This window comes from Poecilia formosa, unplaced genomic scaffold, assembly GCF_000485575.1.
Source record: "Poecilia formosa unplaced genomic scaffold, Poecilia_formosa-5.1.2 Scaffold206, whole genome shotgun sequence".
NCBI classification, from domain to species: Eukaryota; Metazoa; Chordata; class Actinopteri; order Cyprinodontiformes; family Poeciliidae; genus Poecilia; species Poecilia formosa.
In genome coordinates, this window is record NW_006800145.1 from 687,427 (window position 1) to 710,977 (window position 23,551).

At 38.0% G+C, this 23,551-nt stretch overlaps 1 protein-coding gene across 4 annotated transcripts in view; it reads left to right on the forward strand.

Annotated features, from left to right (window-relative positions):
- The window catches only part of npnta (nephronectin a), a 60,438-nt gene that overhangs the window by 6,583 nt on the left and 30,304 nt on the right, over positions 1-23,551 (forward strand). For 2 of the 4 annotated variants that reach the window (XM_016679276.1, XM_007567284.2), the window contains exons 2-4: positions 3,662-3,762; positions 11,513-11,563; positions 15,853-15,945. In XM_016679276.1, the coding sequence (XP_016534762.1) occupies positions 3,662-3,762; positions 11,513-11,563; positions 15,853-15,945 (245 nt within the window). The remainder of the gene's footprint in view (positions 1-3,661; positions 3,763-11,512; positions 11,564-15,852; positions 15,946-23,551) is intronic. The other 2 variants (XM_007567283.2, XM_007567286.2) reach the window with 1 other exon arrangement.

Genomic DNA, 23,551 nt, shown 5'->3' on the forward strand with positions numbered 1-23,551 from the left:
TGTGTGTGTGTGTGTGTGTGTGTGTGTGTGTGTGTGTGTGTGTGTGTGTGTGCAGAGTTGGCACGGCATTCAGCAGAGGTGGTTAATTAAAAATGGTGTGACACATTAATAACTCCTGCAAGCCTTCAGCTGAGCTCGGCAGGTTGAAGCGAGTCTCCCACTCCGGGATGCCGCTGATGTTCACGGATGTCCACGAGAACAAACCGGTCAGCTGCTCTTTTCATGCTTCCAATGGTTGGATTAGACATTGATTAGGTCATCATCGCTCTGAATACAGACTGTATACTTTTATGGTTGTGATTATCAAGCCCCTTTCTTTTCTGTAAGCAATGCACTAACAACTGTTTACTGTCTAAAATGAAAGATTGGCCTGCTGTGTGTTTCTTAGTAATACAATGGAAGGACAATAGCATCCACATTATTATCAGCCTCTCAGGAAAGAAGCTTTTTCTTTGTGACTATACTTGAGAGGAGGTGTCACGCACCATGCGTGAAGGGTAATAATTATCTGCTTGAGTTCCCTCAAGGCTTTCGTCCAATTTTGGATCATTATTCAGGCCTTCAGAGTAATAAATGCAGGTATGATCTAGCATCAAATTGATATGCCAGTTTTTTTATTCAGTCGACTATCGCAGAGGACAAGCTGTTCTTTAATGTGCAGTGTCCACCCACAGTTCCCAGTCCTGACTTTGATTAGTTCTTACCTTTTCATCTATAAAAGGTCAAATAAGGACCAGTTTCCCTGCCAGCATGCCTAGATGGGCCCCATATGGGTAAAAGGAGGGCAGACCAAATGGGTCCCATATGGGTTTACATGGTGGTGGGCCCACATGCGTTTGCCCATTTAGGGCCCATGTAGGGCCCACGTAGGCTGTGGCCCTACATGGGCAAACCCATGTGGGACCACCTTGGAACCCGCGGACAAACCCATATGGGACCCATATGTCTGCCCACCTTTCTCCCATATGGGGCCCACCTAGGCATGCTGGACACACCAGAACTGTGTCACTCGACACAATTGGGATCCAGTAAACTATATGAAGCCATCAGTTTGTCAGAGTAGCCATGGGAGCATAAAATATGACGCCATATTAATTTGTAATTAAGTCAAGACCATCAGAGGGAAACGTTTGACTCGATAATCCTGTCAGCATCTCGTCTCTGCTCTCACTGCCTATGGAGACAATGCTCTTTTTATTTGATCTGCATTGTTTGATCACGGCTGCATGTTTTAGTATCATCTTGATTTTACATTGACCTCACTGACCTCAATGTTGCTTTGTAGTCAAATACAAATGTTCAGCAACTAGAGGTTATCTTCATTGGTGCTTTAGTCTTTTATGGTTTCTGATAAAACGAATAGAAAAAGTGGAAGAAAACATCTGGATTTTTCCAGTACAAAAAAAAAAACTGTTTAAAAACATAGAATTAATTATTTTTACATTATAATCCATGATCCGTGGCAGCAATCATTGTTACTGCAGTATAATGTTTAAATGATGAAAAATCAATAGCAGAACTAGAAACTGTGTTATAAGGGTAACTTTCTGTTGGGACTCATAAGATGCGATAATTATGGAAAGTGAAATGAGATTAGCAGCTTTTCCAGGAAGAAGTGCGTCTGATTTGCATTATATCTTATCCTAATATCTAATATCCTAATATATGAGCTCATTCCAATTGCTTGTCAAGCTTATTTACACCCATGAATGAACACTTGAGACCTTTCAAAAACCTTACGTGACAGCTAGCCTAGACAGCATATTCACACCAAACTGAACAGCAACTTTTTTCTTTTTTTTTACAGCATGAGCGGGACCTTTCTGTTTGAATTTAATATTTCTTCTTATTTGCTTGCCTTTAGCTTATTTCATTTCCTTTTCAATGTGCTCCTCTCCTCAGTCTGTTTGACTGGCTACCTTCTTTCTTGCCAGGCATCGGGCAAACATTTTCTCTGTATCTGCCACTCTCACTTAGTATCCATCTGTTTTTTTTTTGTTGTTTTTTTTCCCTCTCCTGACGTGATTGGCAGCAGGAACAGGCATTAGCATTTCCTCATCTTGGCATGGAGACACTAACGGGCACGGATAGCTATAAAGGATGTGCCTTGAATACTGAACAAGACCCCAAACTTTCTCTCAGGGGTGTACATAAATAAATCTTGTGTGCTTAGCAGGCTTTTATATATTTTTTAAATGCTTAAATTGGATATTGATCGCTTTCATTTCGTTTACTTGATGGAAATCACAAAAATGCTCCAGACATTTTTAAAGGTTAATCAGTATTCCTAATTTGAAAAAAAAAAAAAATCTTATTGTTCTTATTTTTAGCATGCCTCTGGTAAAATCTCATCTCAGCTCTCAAAGTAAGAAGCTTGGATTTTCTTCAATATCCTTAAAAGGACTCATTCCTTTCTCTCTTCATGGTGTAGATAAAAAGGTAATCCACTTGTAGTATCTGCCAGGAAGCCATTTTCCAACTCTGAGCTGGACAGAGTATGCTGTAACAAAAAAAAAAAATCCAGCCATCATAACTCTGAAAGAAATAGGCTATCACCTATTTCTGTATAAACTAACTCCAGCACATCCTATCTGTGGCATTAAAGATTTCCTCAGCTGTCATGAAAAAGGGCAGTGGAGGAAAATATTGCATTTTCAAGGGCAGTCAGAATAGCTCATAATCTAGATCTCTGCAGTGATGTGCTTCATGTATGCAAGTGTTGGTGCTGCAGCTAAATTCCAATAGAGTCTGGCAAGCCTTCAGAACACACCTCGAGTCCGCTGTCACACAAACTCACATAATTCGATGTGCTGAAACATCTGCTGACAGGGAGCAAATGCTAATCTGCCATATTCAAGCAGTGGAAAATTGTGTTAGCACCCTACATTATATCCATTTAACTTATAATTTAATCTATATGTATATAGTTGAAACCAGAAGGGTTCATACACTATATAAAATGACACATATATGCATCCCCTTATATGTCGAGAGAGACGGCTGCATGAGGATATATGTAGATTTTGATTAGACAATTTTAAACTCATTCTTTCTTGAACATTGCAAATTAAAATGTTTTCCTCGGATTTTATTTAAAAGGTATTGATTTTACGTGACATTTAAGCTGAAAGAAATTGAGCTGGAAAAATGGATTTTGATCTAACTACAGTTCTGCCGTTTTACCCTAAGGGGAACTTCACAAAACGATGCAATCTCCTTCAGTTCTTGCAACTGCTTAGGTCCTGCTATAAGCTTTATTTCTGAACTGGAGTGAACAGAGTGGGGTTTCAAAAATATTTGTTTCATTACATTATATACAGATGCATTCAATGAGTACAGCAGCTAAATACGTTGAATGCAGTGGGGAAAAATAAAGAAGTGAATGAGACTCCAGGAATTCCTTGCACTTTCAGCTTTGCAACCAAGAATGACAAACCACTTGTGTACTTGGCCATTAAAATGATTCATATACAGAGGTTTCATAAAATACACCATATTTCAACTATAATCCGCACAACCCATACGCGAGGATTTTTTTCTGCTGTTCCAGGGAAACAGCACAGGTTTTATGTGAGTTTTGAAATGTCTGCGAATAGATAATAATAGCTGGATAGTTCCTTTTCATAACTTACTGAAAATTGATTGTGTCATCCACTCACAGGTGGCCGCGGCAGATGGCATCGTCCAATGGCCTGTGCCGATACGGGGGCAGGATGGACTGCTGCTGGGGATGGACGCGCCGCTCCTGGGGTCACTGCCAGCGTGAGTGCCAACATGTTTGCTGGTGCTGCTGGGGGCTAATGGGACTAACGAGGTTGCAATGTTTCAAGCTGGGGCCAAAGACACTAATAAACACGAGACGAGCTGTAGTAGAGCACAAACACACACACACACACACACACACACACGGACATACACACAACTTGTACACTGTCACGACACACAGAGTTGAAGAACTTCCCCGCCTTTATGCAGTCTTTCTGAAAAGATTGATGGTAATGGCTGGTTTGAATAATAGGTCTGTTGATTTTTCTGTTTCTGCTGTATAAGGCCATAATGAGGAAGTCAACATCACATTTAAAGTTCAACAGGATCTGGTTTTATATTAGAATGGAGCAAAAATCCTTATCTAGCACTGGGTGAAGAAAAACAGAAACACTGCTGTCAGCACATGGTTTGGGGAGATGGACATACCTCGGTTCCCCAGAATATCGAGCAACAGTTCAGAGGATTCAGAGGATGCGTCATCGTCATATTGTTTTAATACACGACTGCCATGCCACAGGTTTGCCTTGTGTTTTTGTCTCATGTATTTACCATATACACACACACACACACTGCAAATACCCTCTGCTTTCCCGTACTGTTACCCAAGAAGGTGTGAATACATTAGTGGGTTCCACATTTGCATGATTGACTCACAAATGCCTTTGCATGGCTTGATGCCTGGAGTTTTTGCTGCTTTGCTTTGGACATTTATTAAAGACTGTGGGCAGTGATGTACATAAACACGCCTTTTCCACTGTGGGATATTACCAACCTGCAATTCATGAGAACAGATGATAAAAAATATTGTTTGTTTGTTTGTTTTGGACTAGAAATGATTACTTCTGTCAGTGTTATGTGTGGCTGTCGACTTGAACCAATTGGTGTTTGATTTACCATCATAGATAAAAATTTTAGTTAATAGACTCCATTTTCAAGGATTAAAATAATGAAAACACTATGGCCTCCATAAAGATCAGAAAGTTATTTGAACAGAATACATTTAAAATTGGCTTTTTTTTATACCAATAATGCTTTAGTTTGTATTCAGTGGGGTTTTTCCACATTTTGAGACAAGCAGACCATGCACTGAGTCCAATTTGAACATCGAGACTTTGCTTCTTTCTTTGTTTTTCATGTTGGCTGTGTGTTTGCACTCACACAAACAAAAATAAATGGTTTAATTTTATTGCTTTTCTTGGATTTCCAAATATTTTAGGTGGAATGTATTAAATTAAAAAAAAGTTCAATCGAAAGCGGTACTGATCACACAAGTTGCCCAACCAAAACAAACAACTAGAGTTTTAGATGTAACTTTCTTTCTATGAAGTTACCTCTGGATTACATAGATACGTAAATATTGACGTCGTTTTGATTCACTCAAGGAAAATAAGAAAAAAAAAGCCTCTCTTCATTCTCCACTTTATGGTGTAGAGAGGTACTCATCTTTTCAAAGTGGTATCTCATTTTCAGAGACATATAATGATCTGGTTTGTAAAACACACGAGGGGTGATGGAGCAGAGCACCTACAAGTTCTGGTTGTTAAGTTCCTGCCATGGAAAAGGCCTCAATGGTCCATATCTGTGCATGTTGGTTTTGCTTGCATGATAAATTTATCTACTCTCTGACTGATAAAACATCCTGTTTCCTTTTTTCCTTATGTTTACATTTTGTTTCACTGTCATGCATGTCAAAAATCTTCCCGATGTTCTATGTTTGACCCTTTCAGTGTAAGTGTGTTTTTTTTATCCTTTTTTGTATGTCTTCTTTTTTTTCTGGAAAATATGTCACACTGCTTGTTTGGTTTCAGTGGTTACTGAAACTGTTGAATGCACCGGCTCCATTTTCATGTAAAAGTGGCAGAATATTTACTAGAGTTAAAGAGATTTATGTTTTTTTTAACATGGCCTGCTTTGTCATCTCAGGGTCTTGATTAGAAAATCCAGAAAATCTGCACTAAAATACAGTTGGGGGGGAAAAAAGCAGCACTGTTTGGGCCAGACTCAACTGTAATCCTGGCTCGAGGCAGTCCTCTCACAGCCCAGTGCGTCCCAGTGATATGCACTGGGCTCTTTGCCTTCACAGCTTCTCATGTTCAAAAAAATTCACAGTAGAATAGATGCATTATTTGCTTTGGCCAACAAGGCAAGACGACGATGTGTTCATCGCTGAAGCTGCTTAGAACACGGTGAAGAGAAAGGAGTTATGTTTTACTATTTAACGAATGAAAATTGTTCGAGTTTCTTTGTTCCCAGAAAGTAAAAGAAATGCCGCCATTATGCCACCAGAGGGGACATTTCTTGGATAATCAAATGCCCTGCTACGTTGTGAAGATGTCCTGCTACATTCAGCCCAAATAGCAGTATGTGTGCATGTTTTCTTGGTGGTTCTGGAGTCCCACATGTTCCATTGTGAGCAGAAAGAAGCTGATTTTTAACTTAACAACAGATATTCTGCCTCCCCCCTCCCCTTAGAGTCACATCACTGGATGAGTGCTTGCCTTAATGCTTCCAAATGCTCCTCGTCAGGCACAGCTCAAATCCATTCATTCCCAATCAGCATTCCATCAAGTCAGCAAGGTGCTGATTTAAGCTTTAGACGGGTGAGCTGGAAGGTATTGGAAAGAAAGCGAGTGTAATCAGCAGCCCATGTGTGTTTGGCTGCATGTGTGTGAGAGGATGCAGCAGCCATCACAGATTTCAGGTCTTGGTAGGTTTTAGTGGAGATGAAAGAGATTAGATTGGAGCAATGGGATTGTGGCTTTCAGCCAGAGAGCCCAGAAATCAGTTTTACGAAACTGTTCTCAAAGAATGAAAAACTTAATAGATCAAGGATGATTTTTTTTTCTCCTTAGCTCTAAGAGGTAAAAGAGTAGTGGGCAGAAAGAACTTGAAGTTAAAAAAAAAAGAAGAAAGAAACACATTTGGTGTAAGGGAAATAGTTTAGAGGTTAGAAGTTGAGAGATGACTGCTGCTGTACTAGGGGAACAATGTCTGGAAATGGACACAAACAGAAAATCAAACAGACGAGAGAGAGAGAGAGAGAGGCTCTCAGATTTAGGAAAGAATAAAGCTTCATTCATGACATTCTGACAGACCATCAGTGAGGATAAGAGACAGTTTAAGCCCTCTTCTAACCAAATGCTATCACATTTTATCTGTCACAGGAAGTATTTGACTATTTGCTTATCTAAGTCTTAATTTTTAATAAAATCTAAACCTCTTTCACACAGAGATTAAGCTGCATTACTTCTGCATTACTACTAAACATGTCTTCGCTAAACCTTTTGCTAACATCACAGATGCTATCATCTGTGATGATTTTCACAGATTAAATAGTGTGGGCTTTTGGTGACAGCATAGGATACACACTAACTTATATGGTTTTTTAAAAGTATCATTAATAGATAAAATAAAGTAATAAAATCTATCATAAATTGACCTTGCATCAAGTACTTGATAAATAAAAGTACATTCAAACACTGTTACTCCTCTGCTGTTGTGTGTACTACAACTACAATCAAAGTAACCAATTAAAATTCAATCTATTTTTATTTCTTTGAAAAAATGGTTACAAATAGCTTTTCATAGCTTTGTATTGGTTAAAAGGGAACAATTATGCAAAATTCATGTTTTGCACATTTTTTTATTGTTCCAATTGGGTTTCAACTGGTTCTAAGAAAAACTGTCCAAATGATTAAAAAAACACCCACATCTTATTTGGCAATAAATTAATGTTTTTTGGTGCCTGGAAAATGAGCCATTTCATAAACTTCCTGATTGTTGAGTCACATTCAATGGCCACTTTGCCAGCAACCCCCGCTGAGCCCAGCTCCTCACCCAGCAACGTAAGCAGTGCTCCAGCACGTTTGGTCAGCTGGTTTTACCACTGTCTGCGTTGTGCAATAGCGGTTGGAAAAGAAAAGTGTTTTGTCATTGACTTGGCATTCAGGAACTACTTGCTGCATTCTTGTTTGTTTGCAGGTGACCCATTTTCCTGTTTTCAAAGAATTACAGTTGCATAATTGGGCAATTGTTTGTAGCCATTTTCAGGTGCGGGTGTAAACATTAAGTTGGGGGGTGGGGGGGAGTCGGGGCCAGCAGCAGGATATTTGGACTTAAAGTGACAAAGAGAATTAAAACTGCTCATTCTGAAAGGTGTTCAAAACAGGCAGAACTGACCCAGACTAAAATCTAATTAGTATTTGGAATATGATGAACATGTTTAACATAACGTTTAGACATATACTAACCTGTTCAAAGAAGCATAATAGTTCACCTTTTAATATATTTCCAGCTAACATCATTATATTTTTATTTAATTAGATTTCTTTCTGCTTGCTAAGGTCAAATAAGATGTGCTACTGGTTTTAAGCTAATTTAATAGTAATCCTGTAATGTTCTAAAAAGCTTCAATCAAAGCTTAAACATAATAAGGGAAGAAATGTGAATTATGCTCACACTTAAGCATAATTTTGCCTCAGTCATAGCAATTAGTTTCAGTTTCCAGTAGGATTTGGAGTCAGTGGGGAGTAATGGGTGTTAGCAAAATTGAAATGGATAATCAAAAGATAATTGTTAGATCGTTTTAAGCCTGTTTATTAGACTGACCAGAAACTTTAGAGGAGGAACCACATTCGTTGGTGTAATCATTCTTTTTTCAAAGCTGTAATCTGTTGAAATGTAGTCAAAGTTGGGATTTTATTTCAGCCCATTCACATTGCAAAATAAAAATTAAAAACGAACCGTATGCTATCACACATGGAAAATGTGAGTGATTTAAGGCTGCAGTTTCAACCAGTAGATATATAAATCCATTAAAAATGGAGCATGGGTAAAATGCATTGAATGCCCTCAATATCATCTTTCCTCCTTACATAAGTATATGTCTTGTCACGTCCTTACATGGCTTGTACTACTTTTATTTCTAGGTATTTTATAGAAATGATCTGCATGGGAAAGAAAAAATAAAATGGAGCTTTGAGTTTGTCTGTAAAATGGAAATTGGAGCAAATTGTGACTGCCTGCCTGCTCAGGACTATTATATAAATTACTTTACTTGCCTCCATGAACTGTGAGCATCAATGCTGCATTCAGAGATATTGTAGACAGAAATATTATTACTGGAGTAATTTCCCACAAGGGTTTTGGGGGGGTTGTTAGGAATGGTTTTAAAAGAAGAGTGATTTAAGTCAAAGTCACCATGATATACCTTAACATTTTGTCTGGCATGATAGACAACATAATGATGCCTTTCCTGCCTTAAAATATTTGCTATTTGCACAGTTATGTATGATACAATCAGTTTTTTTTTTTTCACTGGGTATTGAAACTGAAAACACATAGCATTGTTAATAAAACATTTCACAGAATTAGCTCCTTACCGTAAGTTTGTCAAACTGTGGTGATGGAACTTAAAAATGACAATGTTGGATAACATCTGTCATATATGTCATTGTTCTTTGTACCTTTACAAGTAAATGTATATTGCCAGTATATGTCCAAAGTTAACTGCTCTTTAACTTTTTCTACACTACTATAAACGTAAAATGTGCATACATTTCCTTTAATATCTGAAGGAACTGGATTTAATATCTCTGAATTAAATACATCAGACATAATTTCCCCAGAGGTCCTGGTGGATTTTACAAATCCCCGAAGACCAGGACTTAGTTTGATTGAGTGCAGGCTTTGTTTCTCTGGATGCTGTGGGCCGGATTAAAGCAAGTCTTTGAATTGGTAATGTGAGCTAACAAGTGAGCAATGAAAGGAGAAAAGTGAGACCTCAGATTAATTCTTTTTATCGTGATTTTTCTCAGTAGTTTCTTTCTCTCTGCTCTTTAGCTTCATTATTGTCGGGCTGTAAAAGTCTGCAAAGAAGAGCTTGATTGCGAAAGTTAGAGGAAATGTGTACAGTGAATGAGGGCACACAGTATGCACTGCAAAAGCATCAGTGTTACTGAAATAAAACTGACAATATTAACATAAAACAGCAATATAATGACACATATCTCAAGTTATGAATAACATTATGATGCAGCTGAAATATTTATCCATTATTGTTAAACTTTTACCTGTTAAGTTCATCATTACACTTAACTGAAAAATTTGTTTACTTTTTAGTACTTTCTCTGTTAGATTAGGAAGCATTGCATAATTGTACGGGTAACATCACTTCACTCCATGACTATGGAAACAAATCAAGAGGTAGGATCCGCCCGGGGCTATGTAAAAAAACAACAACAACAAAAGATTTCAACCCCCCCAAAAAAAGAAGTTTGAAAAGCAATCACTGTGCTTTACAAATGATTTAAAGAGAAAATGACGTGATTTCTTTTATTCTAAAAACCATGGGCAGATTTGATTGCTATATTAAATGTGAGAGGTATATCCAGAAATTTGCCTCTAAAAGAAGAAAGATGGATAATGCAGATACTTAAAGCCAAAACATGTATTTTTCTCAAACCATTTTTGAGCAAAAATATGAACAGAAGGTAATGTTCCATGGTTTTAACCTCGACAGTCCTCTTGTCCTGTTAAAATTGAATTAAGATTAAAAGAGATTTTGTATAGGATTTTGTTTTTGAAGATTTAGACCCTAACACAACCTTAGATATCTGGGTTTTTTTTAAACAGTTTACTGAGCCCAATCCAAGCTGACTAATTAACTACTTCATTATAATTAGAGGCCATAACCCGAAAATACTTCCAGACCTCTGGAAGTATTGCGCTTGGCTGACTTAGTAGCGTAACCCCCATTTCTAGCCTTTGTTTGGCATCTCTATTTTGTCACTTTGGGTAGCCACAGGGTGAGTCAAGTCTAAATCTTCTGGGATGTGTGATTGATAGGAGTGGAGCAGGGCAGGGCCGCATGCACATGCAGTGTTGCTGCGCTTGCTACAGTCTAATTAACTTCTGCGTCTTACTTTCTTTCCCCACTGCCTCCTCCTGTATTTAGCCTATAGTAGGTAGACAAACCCCTTAGCTGTCATGACAACACTGGTGTCCTCATGGACCCATTGACTTCATTGTAAGTGTTTTGGGAGTGGCACAACTGTATATCTTGCATTCTCGTTTAGTTTTCTGTCTGCTCTATATAATGCGGGCTTATTAAAAATGCACCACAGAAGCCCAACCCGGGCTGTAGATCGGGCTTGGGCTTCTTTGGATGTTGTTGATCTAAACTCTGCAGCTTTGACATGGGTCATAGGAAAGAATCGCTTTAGTCGGCAGCTTCTTACATGTTTATGGCTTTCAACAACCAACCAAAACGTCATATGGTACGTTGTCTCTCCAGAAACAAAAAAAATATGAAAACGAAACTGTAAAAACACAGAGCTATGTCATGAAAAGAAATGGATTATCATTGAAAAAACATTAGGTTGGGCGCGGGCGATACCTTGAAAGGCATGAAATTGTGCATATTACACCTAAGCATCTAAAAATGTATCTTTGTATGGCTTTCATTTCTATATTTTCTCATTCAAATGTTCAGGCATTCTGAGCATCAATCACAATTAGCATTTTCATTGTTTCAAATGACTCCCTTCCGATAGACGACAGGGAATGTGCGTGACTCCAGAACTCCAAACTGTGCATGTGTGTTTCTTCCCAGGCATGTTTCCTTGTGCATAAATTGAACAAAATGTGCTCTCTTAACCTTGTTTATGCTTGTTTGTTGTGTTCTCCCAGACACTAAGCAATGCCCCCCCCCCCATTTTTGTGTGTCTGGCTACTTGTTTTGCAGCTCTCTTCGCCTTAACTCACAGAGTAGTCGGGATAAGGTGCCAGCCCCAAGGTTAGCTTCACACATTTTTTTTTTGCAATAACCTAACTAGACATGCAATGCTGGGGGCACATCCTCTGAATCATGCACTTGCTCATTTATTTATAGCCTACCACGCCCCCCCTTTGCAGCACCAAGTAACACCTCACTCCTTTTGGCAGCAGCCGACGTCTCTCTGGCTTCAAATCTATGAAAATAAATTAAACTGTGCAGGCCACATTTGCTTAAAACCTGTCTAGCATAAATTATGACTGTTTTTAGGGGATCTATTAATGTTTAATTGCTCATCTGGTCAGCTTGTTGGGATATTAATCTGACCCTAAAAGCATAAACCATGATATGTTTAATTAATATATTCATGCAGCATTTATTAAAGAATAGTGCTGATCATTCTAGATTTTATATGACAAGGCTGTAAGTTAAAAGTGTGAACAGTTTTAAGCTGTTGAAGTGAAAAATATTACTTATTTTTTTGTTTGCTTACAGTTTTTCTCAGTTGTTTTGGTGGATGTCTCAGAACAGAATTTAAATTTTCTTCTAAAACTATTTGCTCGACCTTCAGATCATTGTCGAACAAATTATCTGATCTGATTGCAGAACCCAAATTGCAGATTAAAGAAGCTTTTTCTCATTCCTTTGAGGAAGTTGTAAATGGTTTTGTACATTAAGTAAAATTCTCTACTTTTTTCTGCGTTTTCAATTACTTTTATCATGTTGTTCAAAATGTGTTACACAGGTCTCTGTTGAATTGTCTTGACCTCCACAATATTTAAGCATAAGTGCATCGCGTAGCAGTCTAGTTAAAACATTACTTGTGTTTTCAAGTCTGAACAAAGCCAAGGTCTGACTGACTAATGCTTCCTACAGAAAAGCTCTTTTCATTTCCGTCTAAAAATGGGTCCCTTTTTAATTTGTAACTGTAAACTCTTGAAACACAGTGTGTGGACATCCAGGCTTGTTCCACCGAGTTCTCAAAGTGGCTTAACAAAGCCTTCATTCTATTTGATTACATAGCTCAATAAAGTTGAATGAGTCTAAAGATGCTATCTACTTCAGTTTAAGGACTCTCCTCATCCCCCTGTGCCTTTGAATTTGGTTTCAACAATTGAACAATGCTTCTTTCTCAGTAATAATAATGTAAGTGTGTGTCTGTGTGTGTGCGCTAAAGGCGATTCTGCACATCCAATTTATTTTGTGAATAGGCTGCTAAATATATAAAATGGCATTGTGTTGTGACTGTATGTTTTGAATTTAACGATTGTTAACACAAAAAGGCCTAATGAAGGTTCTGTTGACAATTTTAATTGTATTAGCATTTTATCGTCTTTATATTAACTGTGTGCACATTTAAAAATACTGCAAAGGACTGTTTCAATGACAGTGAATGGCATACTATTATATTTCAATTCAACCTCATGCTAATAATACCACTTGGTCATTAGATGAACCCTCGCTGCTCTGGATGCCCATACTATTTTAGACACTTAGGAATGAAATGCTAAAGTGACCTGACAGGCGAGGCCAGTCATGCAGGCAGTATTCACCAATAATACTTGCATGTCATATGCTTATGTAACGTTTACCGTTCATCACAGTAAATCAGTTGCTGATTGTACCAGAGTAATGGATCCATAAGTTTCATGTTTTTGCACAATATGTTTATGTTTTTTTTCTTCTTTTTGCTAAAAATTGTTCTATTCGGATAAAACTGATCTGAGTTTAACATTATTTAGCTACTTTTTATACTTCACTAAACTCAGTATGCAAACTTGTTTTATCGTGGGAGCTTTCAGTTGACGCCTTACATGCCGAGTTCAATAAAAAAAGATTCTGAACAAATTAATCTTGGAATGATACACCCATGTTAAGCCACTTGGGTGAGGTACCTTTGCCTCTTTGTTACCCTCGATTCACATCGCATGCGTCCACACACCGATGTGACTTGTGCTCCAAGAGCAACTTATAGTTGCAATATTTTTCATTCATTTCTACACTATTTTGTTTATGGCTGACTTGAGAACAACTTCCAACAAATGGAAAAAAAAAATTGCTAATTGCTTTTGTCACTTCTTACCATAGAAACTTTATGCTCACAAACACAGATGGAAATCTCAGCAATCTGCATGCTGACTTCATGAGTTATTTGCCATAGCTTTGGGGTAAACTCTGTTGTGTTCTCATCCATCAACTCAAGGGTGTTGTGATTGTTTTGAAATGTGTGTTTTCAGGTATGAAAACAAGCTGTCTGCCACAGAATAAATGTTCTTTTTCTCACAGAACCCATCTCTAGCACCGGCCTTGGCTTACACTGGAAATGCTTTATTGAAAAGGTTCTAGCCTCGGGATGCACCGATATGAAAATTTGGGTCGATATTGATATCCAGTATTAATAGAGCTGCTGAGGCCGACAACCAGTCTTTACCAATATTATGCACATATTTCTATAATCTTTCAATAATTGTTTGCTTTAATTGACATGTTGCAATGCTGTACGCCTCCATCACTGTCACGTGTTTAAACAAATGCCACCTTTCCAACGTCCTCCCCACTCTTTCTGAAACACATACACGAAAGCAACAAGATGAAAAAAGTGATGATTAATAACTGCCAGTTTTACTTATCAGACTAGTATCAACATGTTAAAAAATGACTGACGAATCTGATATTAATGCCAATATTGCCTTCATCAATAGGACTGTTGGTAACAGACGGTTCTGTACTGTACTTTTTCTTAAAATAAGCATGAAAAAGTGATAACATATGCCATAAAAGGCAGTGGGTATTTTTTCTTCCACTTGGACCAGGCATCAGACTGTAAAGCAAAAATACATTTTATGAAATGGGGAAAAATGCTGCCCAAAAAGCTGCTACTGCTTGCAGGGTCAGTCCTTGTTAATCCCTTTGTTTAAATGACAATCTTGTTATTTAGTTATCTACAAATTTAAATGATTTATTCCAGGGTTAAAATGACTTACAACTCTTGACCTAAAAATGTTTTTGATTTATTTAGTCAATACAATCTTTCCTAAGAACTGGTTAAAAAAATTAAGTAGAAAAAAGGTTCATGTGTCTACACTGCTGCGTTTACTTCACAGTCTGCTGAAATTGAGTTTTCAAATGTTCTGTTGTAGAAATGTCAGCCATGGAGCTATGCAGAGACTTAAGAAACATTTAGTTTTAATTGGTGTGGTTGTTCACCCTGAAGTAAAAAAAAAAACACACATCAACAAAAGCCATTGATTGTTCTAAATGCTGCGGTCTGAATTCTGAGCATCTACTTCAGCTGAATGGAAATGTCTAAGTGGTGCAACCCTGAAGGTCCTTCTGATTAAAAACAAGGAGGAAAAAAAAATACAAAACATAAAATATGCATGTACCAGATTGATTGTAACACCTGCTTGTGATATTTAAACGCATCAGCAGCAAATTCTACTGCTGCAAGGAAGTACAGAAAGTCCGACAGATTTCACCACAGTCCCATCCCCTCTTCCTCTTTAACTCACATTACTATGCATGGCCTCTTTTACAACAGTGACAATTAAATCCTCTGATGGCTGCCTTTTATAGCATAATTAATGGAGCTTTTTAATGAAAATTAGTACCACTTGGCTCTATCAGACATGCTCAGCAGCAACTGCAGTGAGTCCAGACAGATAAAGCAGGGCCGGCCTCCAGCTCACTAAGACCAAACACTGAATCGGTGAAGCTGTAAGGCTTCATCTTTGTTCAGACTCAAATTATCAACCTCTGCGCACAGTGCGAAATCTGGAGGGCAGCTCTTTACTGAGGAACTAATTAAAAGCTTCTATTTGGGTGCTTTCATTGTTTCAGCTTCAGATTCATATTCAAATATCCTCCTTGGTGATTCCTTGTTAGCTCTTTGCCCGTGTAAATATCATTGCTGGGTTATGAACGAGCAAGTGAATATGTTATTTGGTGTTAAAAGGTCAAACTTCCCGCTTATCGCCTGCAGGGAGAGATGATTTATTTTTTCCAAGATCGCTCACAGCAACAAAGTCCGGCGTGTACGTCGTGTTTAGCTGAAATTGACTTCTCCATTTCTATTATTAAATTATCACCACAGAAAAAGAAACAAAACAAGTACATTTCATGTGTCATGGAGGCGTGGCGCCGCGTCATTGTAGAAAAATTGTGGCGTAAACAGACCGTTTAAAGTCTGAGTGGTTTTGTATGTTTTAAAGCTGAAGGATTGTGTCCTTTTCCCAACGTTATTTGGTACAAATTCTCTGTTGGGACGCTGCACTGATCTTTCTTTTCTTCTCTAAATCCTTTCTGAACAGCTGTGTGTCAGCCTAGCTGTAAGCATGGGGAGTGTGTGGGACCCAACAAGTGCAAGTGCCATCCAGGCTTCACCGGCAAGACCTGCAATCAAGGTGAGTTCTCACAAGGTGCTGCGGCAAATCTTGTGTCAACCGGTTCATTGGACATTGAAACAGGGAAATGCACCACTTGAAGGTAATCACATAGGTGTTCTACCACAAGGCAATCCTGCCTTACACAAGTTTTCTTAACCTAATTAAGTCAGTTATATTAACTTCACGTTTTTTACTACTTATATTGGTAAAAACATTTTCTATCCAACGAAACCCAATCCCTTACATTGAGTCACTGACTCGTGTTGGGTGACAATGAACATTTGATTGCTTTGCCTCCTTAACCTTGCAGTCATCCCTTATGCTGACCATGCATGTACCAGGAAGCAGCCAAGAAGCCCTGTGGCACATATCTGAGAAAGCATTAACCAATCGTCAGAAAATCACTTCAGAAAAAAAACAAAAAAAAAAAACTCTGAGGTACAATCAGAAATAATTAAGATAAAAGCAAAATCTAGGTTAAGTTTAAGGTTAATTTGATTTGCATGCAAATGATAGGTGCAATTCAGCTAGTTGTTTTCTAAAACAAAAGTCACATTTTGTGTTCATTTCAAATTTGTTTCAAAAGCTTCCCAAAAAATAACAAATGAGGTACGTTACCTTTTTCACACTCTTAAAAAGTGGTTCAAGCACAAACCTTCACAAACACTTTACATAAAGGTTGCTAGGTCTGCATTATTTAATAAACAAAAACCTTTACTAATTTAGTAGTAACTTAGGGACTCTCAACAGCTGCTCCAAACAGCTGTTGAGAGTCCCTGATTTAAGTAGAATATGTTGACTGGATTATTGTTAGGATTCCACAACACAAGTCTGAAATAACAATAAATAAACACGTCTGATCACCATACGAATCCTCATCTTCAGTTCATCCGCAACCCATGGAGGGGAGACAGTGAATAAGTAGAAGAGGATGGTAAGGTCAGAGAAAAGCAAAATGTAACATTTAAACTAACACTGAAAAAATGTGTGTTGGAAAACTAACACAGTACATCACTATGGACAGATCAACCACATGGAGAAAAGTGGTGGTCAAAATAATTTTTTAGCAGGGACAGGGAAGCTGGTCGAAGTTGACGGGACGGTGGATGAAACTACATATGTGCTTGTCCTGGAGACAACCTGTTAGAGGCTGCAAACGGCTTGATCCCGCTGTGGAGGATCCGCTTTCTCCAGGACAACAACTTTAAACATACAGCATCAACGGAACGGTTTAGATCAAATCAAGTTTCCAGTTAAAGTGGTTGTCCAAGTCCAATTCAGTATCTGCAGCAAGACATGAAAATGTACTTTTCACAGAAGCTCTCTGTCTAATCTGACCGAGTTCAGATAAAAACAAATTACCTTTAGATATGCACATTTTGCCAAGGTATTCCCCCATAAAAGAGTGTTACATTTTCAGTAGCCTCAGTTGTAAAAAAATAAACTGAAAACCATAAATAATTCCCATTCTTCTTTGCATTACGCATCACTTTGTGTTGCGCTTCTGCAGAAAAAACCTTACAAAACACAAACTCGGAGTTTGTGTTTGCAACGAGACGAAAATGGGAACATTTCTCTGGGAGTAAATATTGCTGCGAGGCTCTGTACAAGTATATTGACATGTACATTTTTCACAAGGAGCAAAAGTGAAGGACAATCCCAGCTCCGGAGAAACAGCAACGTAATCACTGTGTTTTGTGGCTGGAGCAGGAGCCCAAGCCGGTTTTCCTTCAGCTGACAGGAGTGAGGAGCTTTAATCACAGGGGAGGAGGAGCAGAAAGAGCGCTGATTCAGCTCAAATGGAAATGAGAGCGGCCTGTGTTGAACGCATCTTACCCTGTGAAGATAATATCTCAATTACTGATGTGTGATAACTTGGCCTAACAAAGTACAACAGATGCTATTTAAAGTGTTCCTCCTGGTGTGTGTGTGTGTATGTGTGTGTGCATGTAGGTTTTGGGTATTGGCAGTTTGGACATGTTTTAAAGCACTGAAGCTCCCCGGTTGGCTGTTCGTTGACGTCCAAGCTGCTTTAAATTACCTGTGGAATTCACGCCCTGAGACAGGAATAGGATAGTGTGTAATTAAAAACAAGGAAGGAGGAGGAGGGCTCGTTGAAAATCCTTTCCGGAATGTTCCAAATGACTCATCCTGCATTTCAAGGCTATTGGCGGCTCGTCTCTGCGGGCCAAGACGTCCCCACTTTGTCTTGATCTGCAACAAAAGGGAAGAGGAAAAAGGATCCGCATCCCATATTCGGCTACAATAGAGATTGTTTCCAACCATTTAGACTGGAGCATGTTATCCTACAAATGGGATCCAAGTACATTCAAGGATGAAGCAGCAGAGTCTGTAGATGTTCTGTAATTTCCAGTTCGGCGGCAGACATAGTCGGATTTAGATGTTGAAACTGACTCTTATTTGACCTCTCAGTCTGATGGAAGTGGTTTTTGTTTAATTGCATGTAATTCTATTGAAACTAAAGTCATTAGTAAGACCTAAGAGTTTCAAATTTCTCATTAAAATGCAGTCTCTTCAGACATTGATTCAGACTTCACTATTGGTGAGCCAGGTGGACAATATTTAGAAGTACTGTAAATTACCATTTTTTTGTTGCATTAAGTAACCAAGAGGAAAAAGAGTTGCACGGATCTACTTATCTGACCAAGTAAAACCAGTGGTGAGTTTTTTGTGAAACAAACCATGTAAAATACATATTATCCATCCGTATGGTAAATGTTGACTCTTAAGGATTTATTTTGACGATGATTTTAAATTAAACGATGAAAACTAACATTTCAAATAACGATGTACTGACCAGAGGTTTCTGAGGATTTACCACCTCTGGTTTCTGTTGGGGGGGGTTTCTAGCTTTCTTACCACAATCAATCACAAATTACACGTTTGGAGTTGAGGCACCATCATACAGAGCAGTATCAATAAAATAAATTGTACTACTCTTTTAAAACAAAGACAAATTATAATAGTTCACAGATGCCTTCTGTGAACTATATATATATATATATATATATATATATATATATATATATATATATATAAAGCTGCACATACATTACATTAGAGCAGAGGTTCCCAAATTGTGGGCGGCGCCCCCTAGGGGGTGCGCCGTGCCATTGCAGGGGGGGCACAGGAAGCGGTATGGATGAATGAAAAAAAAAAAACAACACAACAATGATGAACGCTGTGTGTGCTGCGGGGGGTTTGAGTGGATGGAAGAGTACAACATGGAGTCTCTAAGGATCTCTCTACACCCTCCTGACCCCCAGTCACACACATCGTTCAAGCAGAGTCTAACTCCCCCTACTGTAATCCATAGGGGGGCCCAGAAAATGTTTGGAAACCACTGCATTAGAGAATCTAGATCTTTACTTTAAATCAGAGATTCCCATAATTCTGTAAACATACTTAAATTCAGCCTGTTTACTAGACAAACTTAATACCCCTTGAGCTTTTTCACATTTTGTTACATTGCTATCACAAACCTCATAGTTGTGTTGGTCTCCTCTGACCAGCGCAGGCTACCTTCTTTTGGTAACTGTGTTTCTCCTAAATAACTGGTTTTGGACTGGAAACAATTTGAACATCTTTTGGATATATTTCAGTATTTGCTTGTTTCATTTAACACTTGTGTAAGGCATGACTAATGGTTTTCTGTCAATAGATTCCTTCAGCTAACCACTGGATCTCTGCATCTCCTCCAGAGTTACCACAGGCAATTTGACAACTTCCCCGATTGATGGTTTTCTTCCTAAGCTTAGGCAGACAGAAAATGTTTCTGTAGGGAAAGGGTTAGGGTTAGAGCTATGGGAGTTTTTATTTGTACACTTTTTTTTAATGAAAACAATTTATTCACATAACCTTTTCAATTCTTTTCAAAATTATGCACTACTTTGCATTGGTCCAGCACATAAAATAAGGAGCTGACTCACGGTGGTGCACCCAGGACAGTCTTATTCAGGCAGAAAATCGTCAACAAATGTCGCTGTTAAAACATGAAAACTCTGCACAAATTATAAGAACATCTTAGTTTCTTACATCTGAATGTTTTTCCATCACAAAGGCAATTTGCAACATTGGCATCCTTAACAAAATGCCTTAAGGTCACTTGTAGTTTGATAAACGAGTAACAACACCTGTAGCCACCCCTTGCCTGATTTTATAAAACGAATACTTCTACTTCTCCACACAGGAAGTGGCGTTGTGCCTTTTACTCTCTTAATTTTCCTTCCAGGCTAGTTTATTTTTAAAAAGACCATATGAATAAATGGATTTTCTTTTAAATATTAAGCCGGCGCGTTATTGCATGTTTAATGATCTCCTTAAAAGCTAATAATTGCAAAGCCCTTTTGTCCTCCTCCACATTTTCTGCCAATTTTGTAGCTGTTCAGCTAAAAAGGTCATTCCATGTGGGCTTTATTTAAATACCTGCTGATGTAAGAGACTGACGTTTCCAGTAGAGAAACAGGAGGGCAATTATTTGTAATAAAGTGGAATCTGTACACATAAACTTGGAGACACTTAAAGATGTTGTACTTGACACACATTCTTACAGGTTTAAGTAAGACGTGTGGACAGATGCGTCACCCTGCAGGCTTTCTGATTAACAAGCATGTCAGACACCTCTGGAGCGTTGCTTACATTAGGCAGGAGCAAACCACATGAGGATTTATTGCTGTTGAGACTAAAAACAAGCCCCGTGCTATTAATATTAATTTCTTTGAGTCAAGTTCTGAGAGATTTGACTTGCTCTTTTAGAGGACTAAATGGGATTTTTAAATCCTCTGAATGGATTATATTTACACGAATGTCATTATGTTCATCCTTAAACTATCAACCACTCTGCTGTCAGGATTAATACCCACTGCACAACGGCAGTAAAACCCTATCATTCTTTTAAGAAGGCACTTCATCCCTCCAGCACAGAGAGGGAGGAGGAGAATTGCTCCTGTCGAACACTTTGGCGAGGATATACGACTGCACTCCTGCTGCACAAATAAACTCATTATGGGATAATCTGTGCAACAGTTTGGCAGCACGCCCCCAACCGCCGGTCTCAGCATTTTTAATAAGATAATTATTGCATCCAGGTGGATTTAATTAGCTGTTGCTGACCTGCTGTTTTGACACAATTGAACGATTTTTCTGGGGAGGGATGCCTCCAGACACCATTCTTCTCTTACATCTCATCCGTCAGCCAGAAGTGCAATTAAGGCTTCTCCAAGAATGTTAGATTAGAGCTGTGGAGTACATGTTCAAATAATTTGCTGTATTATTTTTAGAGTATTACCTAATATCTAGATTATTCAGTGGTTTACTTCTCCAAAGACTTGGGATTGGTTTAGGAACAGACCCCTCTGTGTTACTGTTTTTCTAACTGGCCATCTGCTGGTTACAGCTGCAAGTGTTTAGAGCACTTCATGCATGAAATCTATTTATTTGTAGCCACGCAAGTTCATCACAGTCACGTCGAGCTTTAAGGCTTCATCTCATTAAAATAGCATTTATTTTGCTAAAGTAATTTAGTTCAAAAAGCCATATAAATACAACTCATATAATACATACTGTAGCTTCATCACAAGCCAAGTGCAATATTTTATATGTTTATTTCTGAAGATTATGGCTTTCTGCAAATGAAAACCAAGAAATTTAATGTCTCACAAAATTGCAGTATTATAAGAGAACATATATATATATATATATATATATATATATATATATATATATATATATATATATATATATATATATATATATATATATATATAGTAGTAATACCATGTACTGACAGTTACGTGGAATGCTGCTGTTCAAAAGTTTAGGAGACCATCATTAACATCCTCCTCAAGAAGGGTGAAGCAAAAGGCAACTGCTTTTCCACAGACTGCTCTATCCATATTCTCAGAATAGGGGAGCTGAGTGGGAGAGAACTCAGAGAATTGTAAAGCAAAGTGCACTCAAGAGTTTGTTCAGCAATTGAGCTGCAAACTTCACACACCACACTGCATTGATGCAGTAATCCATGCAAAAGGAGTGCTAAGGATTGAATAAATATACTCAATTACACACACACACACACACATATATATATATGCTTTTGTACAGATTTGTATGAGTTGCTGTCAGTTAATTTGCCCTTTTCTACACACCAAGTGCCACAGTGAGATTCTGCCTTTTGCAAATATATGAAAAATAGAGCACTGAAATATTTACATAATTATTCAGATTTGGTCAAAGTAGCAGTCTCAAGTCTCCACGGACATGATCTCATCAGCTTGATGTCTACCTTTTGAAGTTTTTCACATTGTTTTCTGCAGAAACATTAAAGAACAACCAAAGGGGTCGAGAGGTCAAAACAAGCTCAGTTTCTTGTTTTTTTTTAGAGGGGATACCAGGACAGGAGGTGTAGAGTCTGACTGTGTTGCTCAAGACTTTCAAAGTCTTTTGTTTTACTGTTTGTATCCAGAAGTGATAATTTTTTTTTTTTTTGCACCTGGATAAGCAATCCCTCTGTTATGCTAGTCGCCTGATTATTATTGCTTCCTTGCACAGAAAGTATGTTTTTACTAACATTTGGGTGCAGTTTCCATTAATTATTTTTGAAGATTCTGCAGATTGTCTCACTCAATATTAAAACATTCACCCAACGTGAGATTCTGAGCACTTTGATGAAGGTTTTCATTCGAGGAAGCCTAATATTTTTCTTCATCCATCTTCCCGCAGTGCTAACAGCCAGTGGGGAGAACTGTGTGCAGAATCACAATACACAGAAACTATTTTTGGACGTCTGAAGCATAAAACTTTCTGTGAACAGAGTAGCTCATTAATTGGAGGTAAATGAAACTGCTTAAATTTCTTTAGACAATTAAATGCAGTCATTAAATACATATGAAGATAAATGAGCGTGAGAGTGCCTTTCGTAGCTAAACAAATGTAGAATACCTTGCGAAAGTACTTATTCCACTTAAACCTTTTAATGCTTTGTCACATAACTTCAGGCTTCAATACCATAGGTCAGCACATGGTACTTTATTATGTGAAGTTGAAGGAACATAGCATATAGGCTTCAAGATTGCTTATAAATAAATAAACAAAAACGTATGGCTTGCATTTTTGAATTTAGCTCCCCTGAATCAATAGTTCATGGATCCATTTTTTGCTGCAGTAACAGCTGCAAGTCTTTGTGGGTATGTCCCTAAATATCAAGTATTTCCAGCCATTGTTGCCCATTCTTTACTGAAAAACACCTGGGTGGAGAGCATCTATAGCCAGTAATTTTCAGTTGTTGCCTCAGGTTAAGGGTTAAGTCTTTTGCAGCCTTTATATGAACTTTTTCATCTTCCCTTGTGCCACTTTGAGCTTCCCCATCACTCCTGAAGGAAATAATTCCCACAACATGATGCTTTCACTAAGGGGTTGGGTGTTCAGGGAGAATTCAAAGATTGTTTATTCCCTCTGTGTCACATCCAGAACAAGAAGATTACATTTATACTAGGAGTTCCTGTAATTATGCCAATAGTGACTTTGTAAAAAATAAAAAAAATAAAAAATCCTAATGTGGATTTATTTTTGATCATTTAATAAATGTACTAAAATTAAAGTTTTT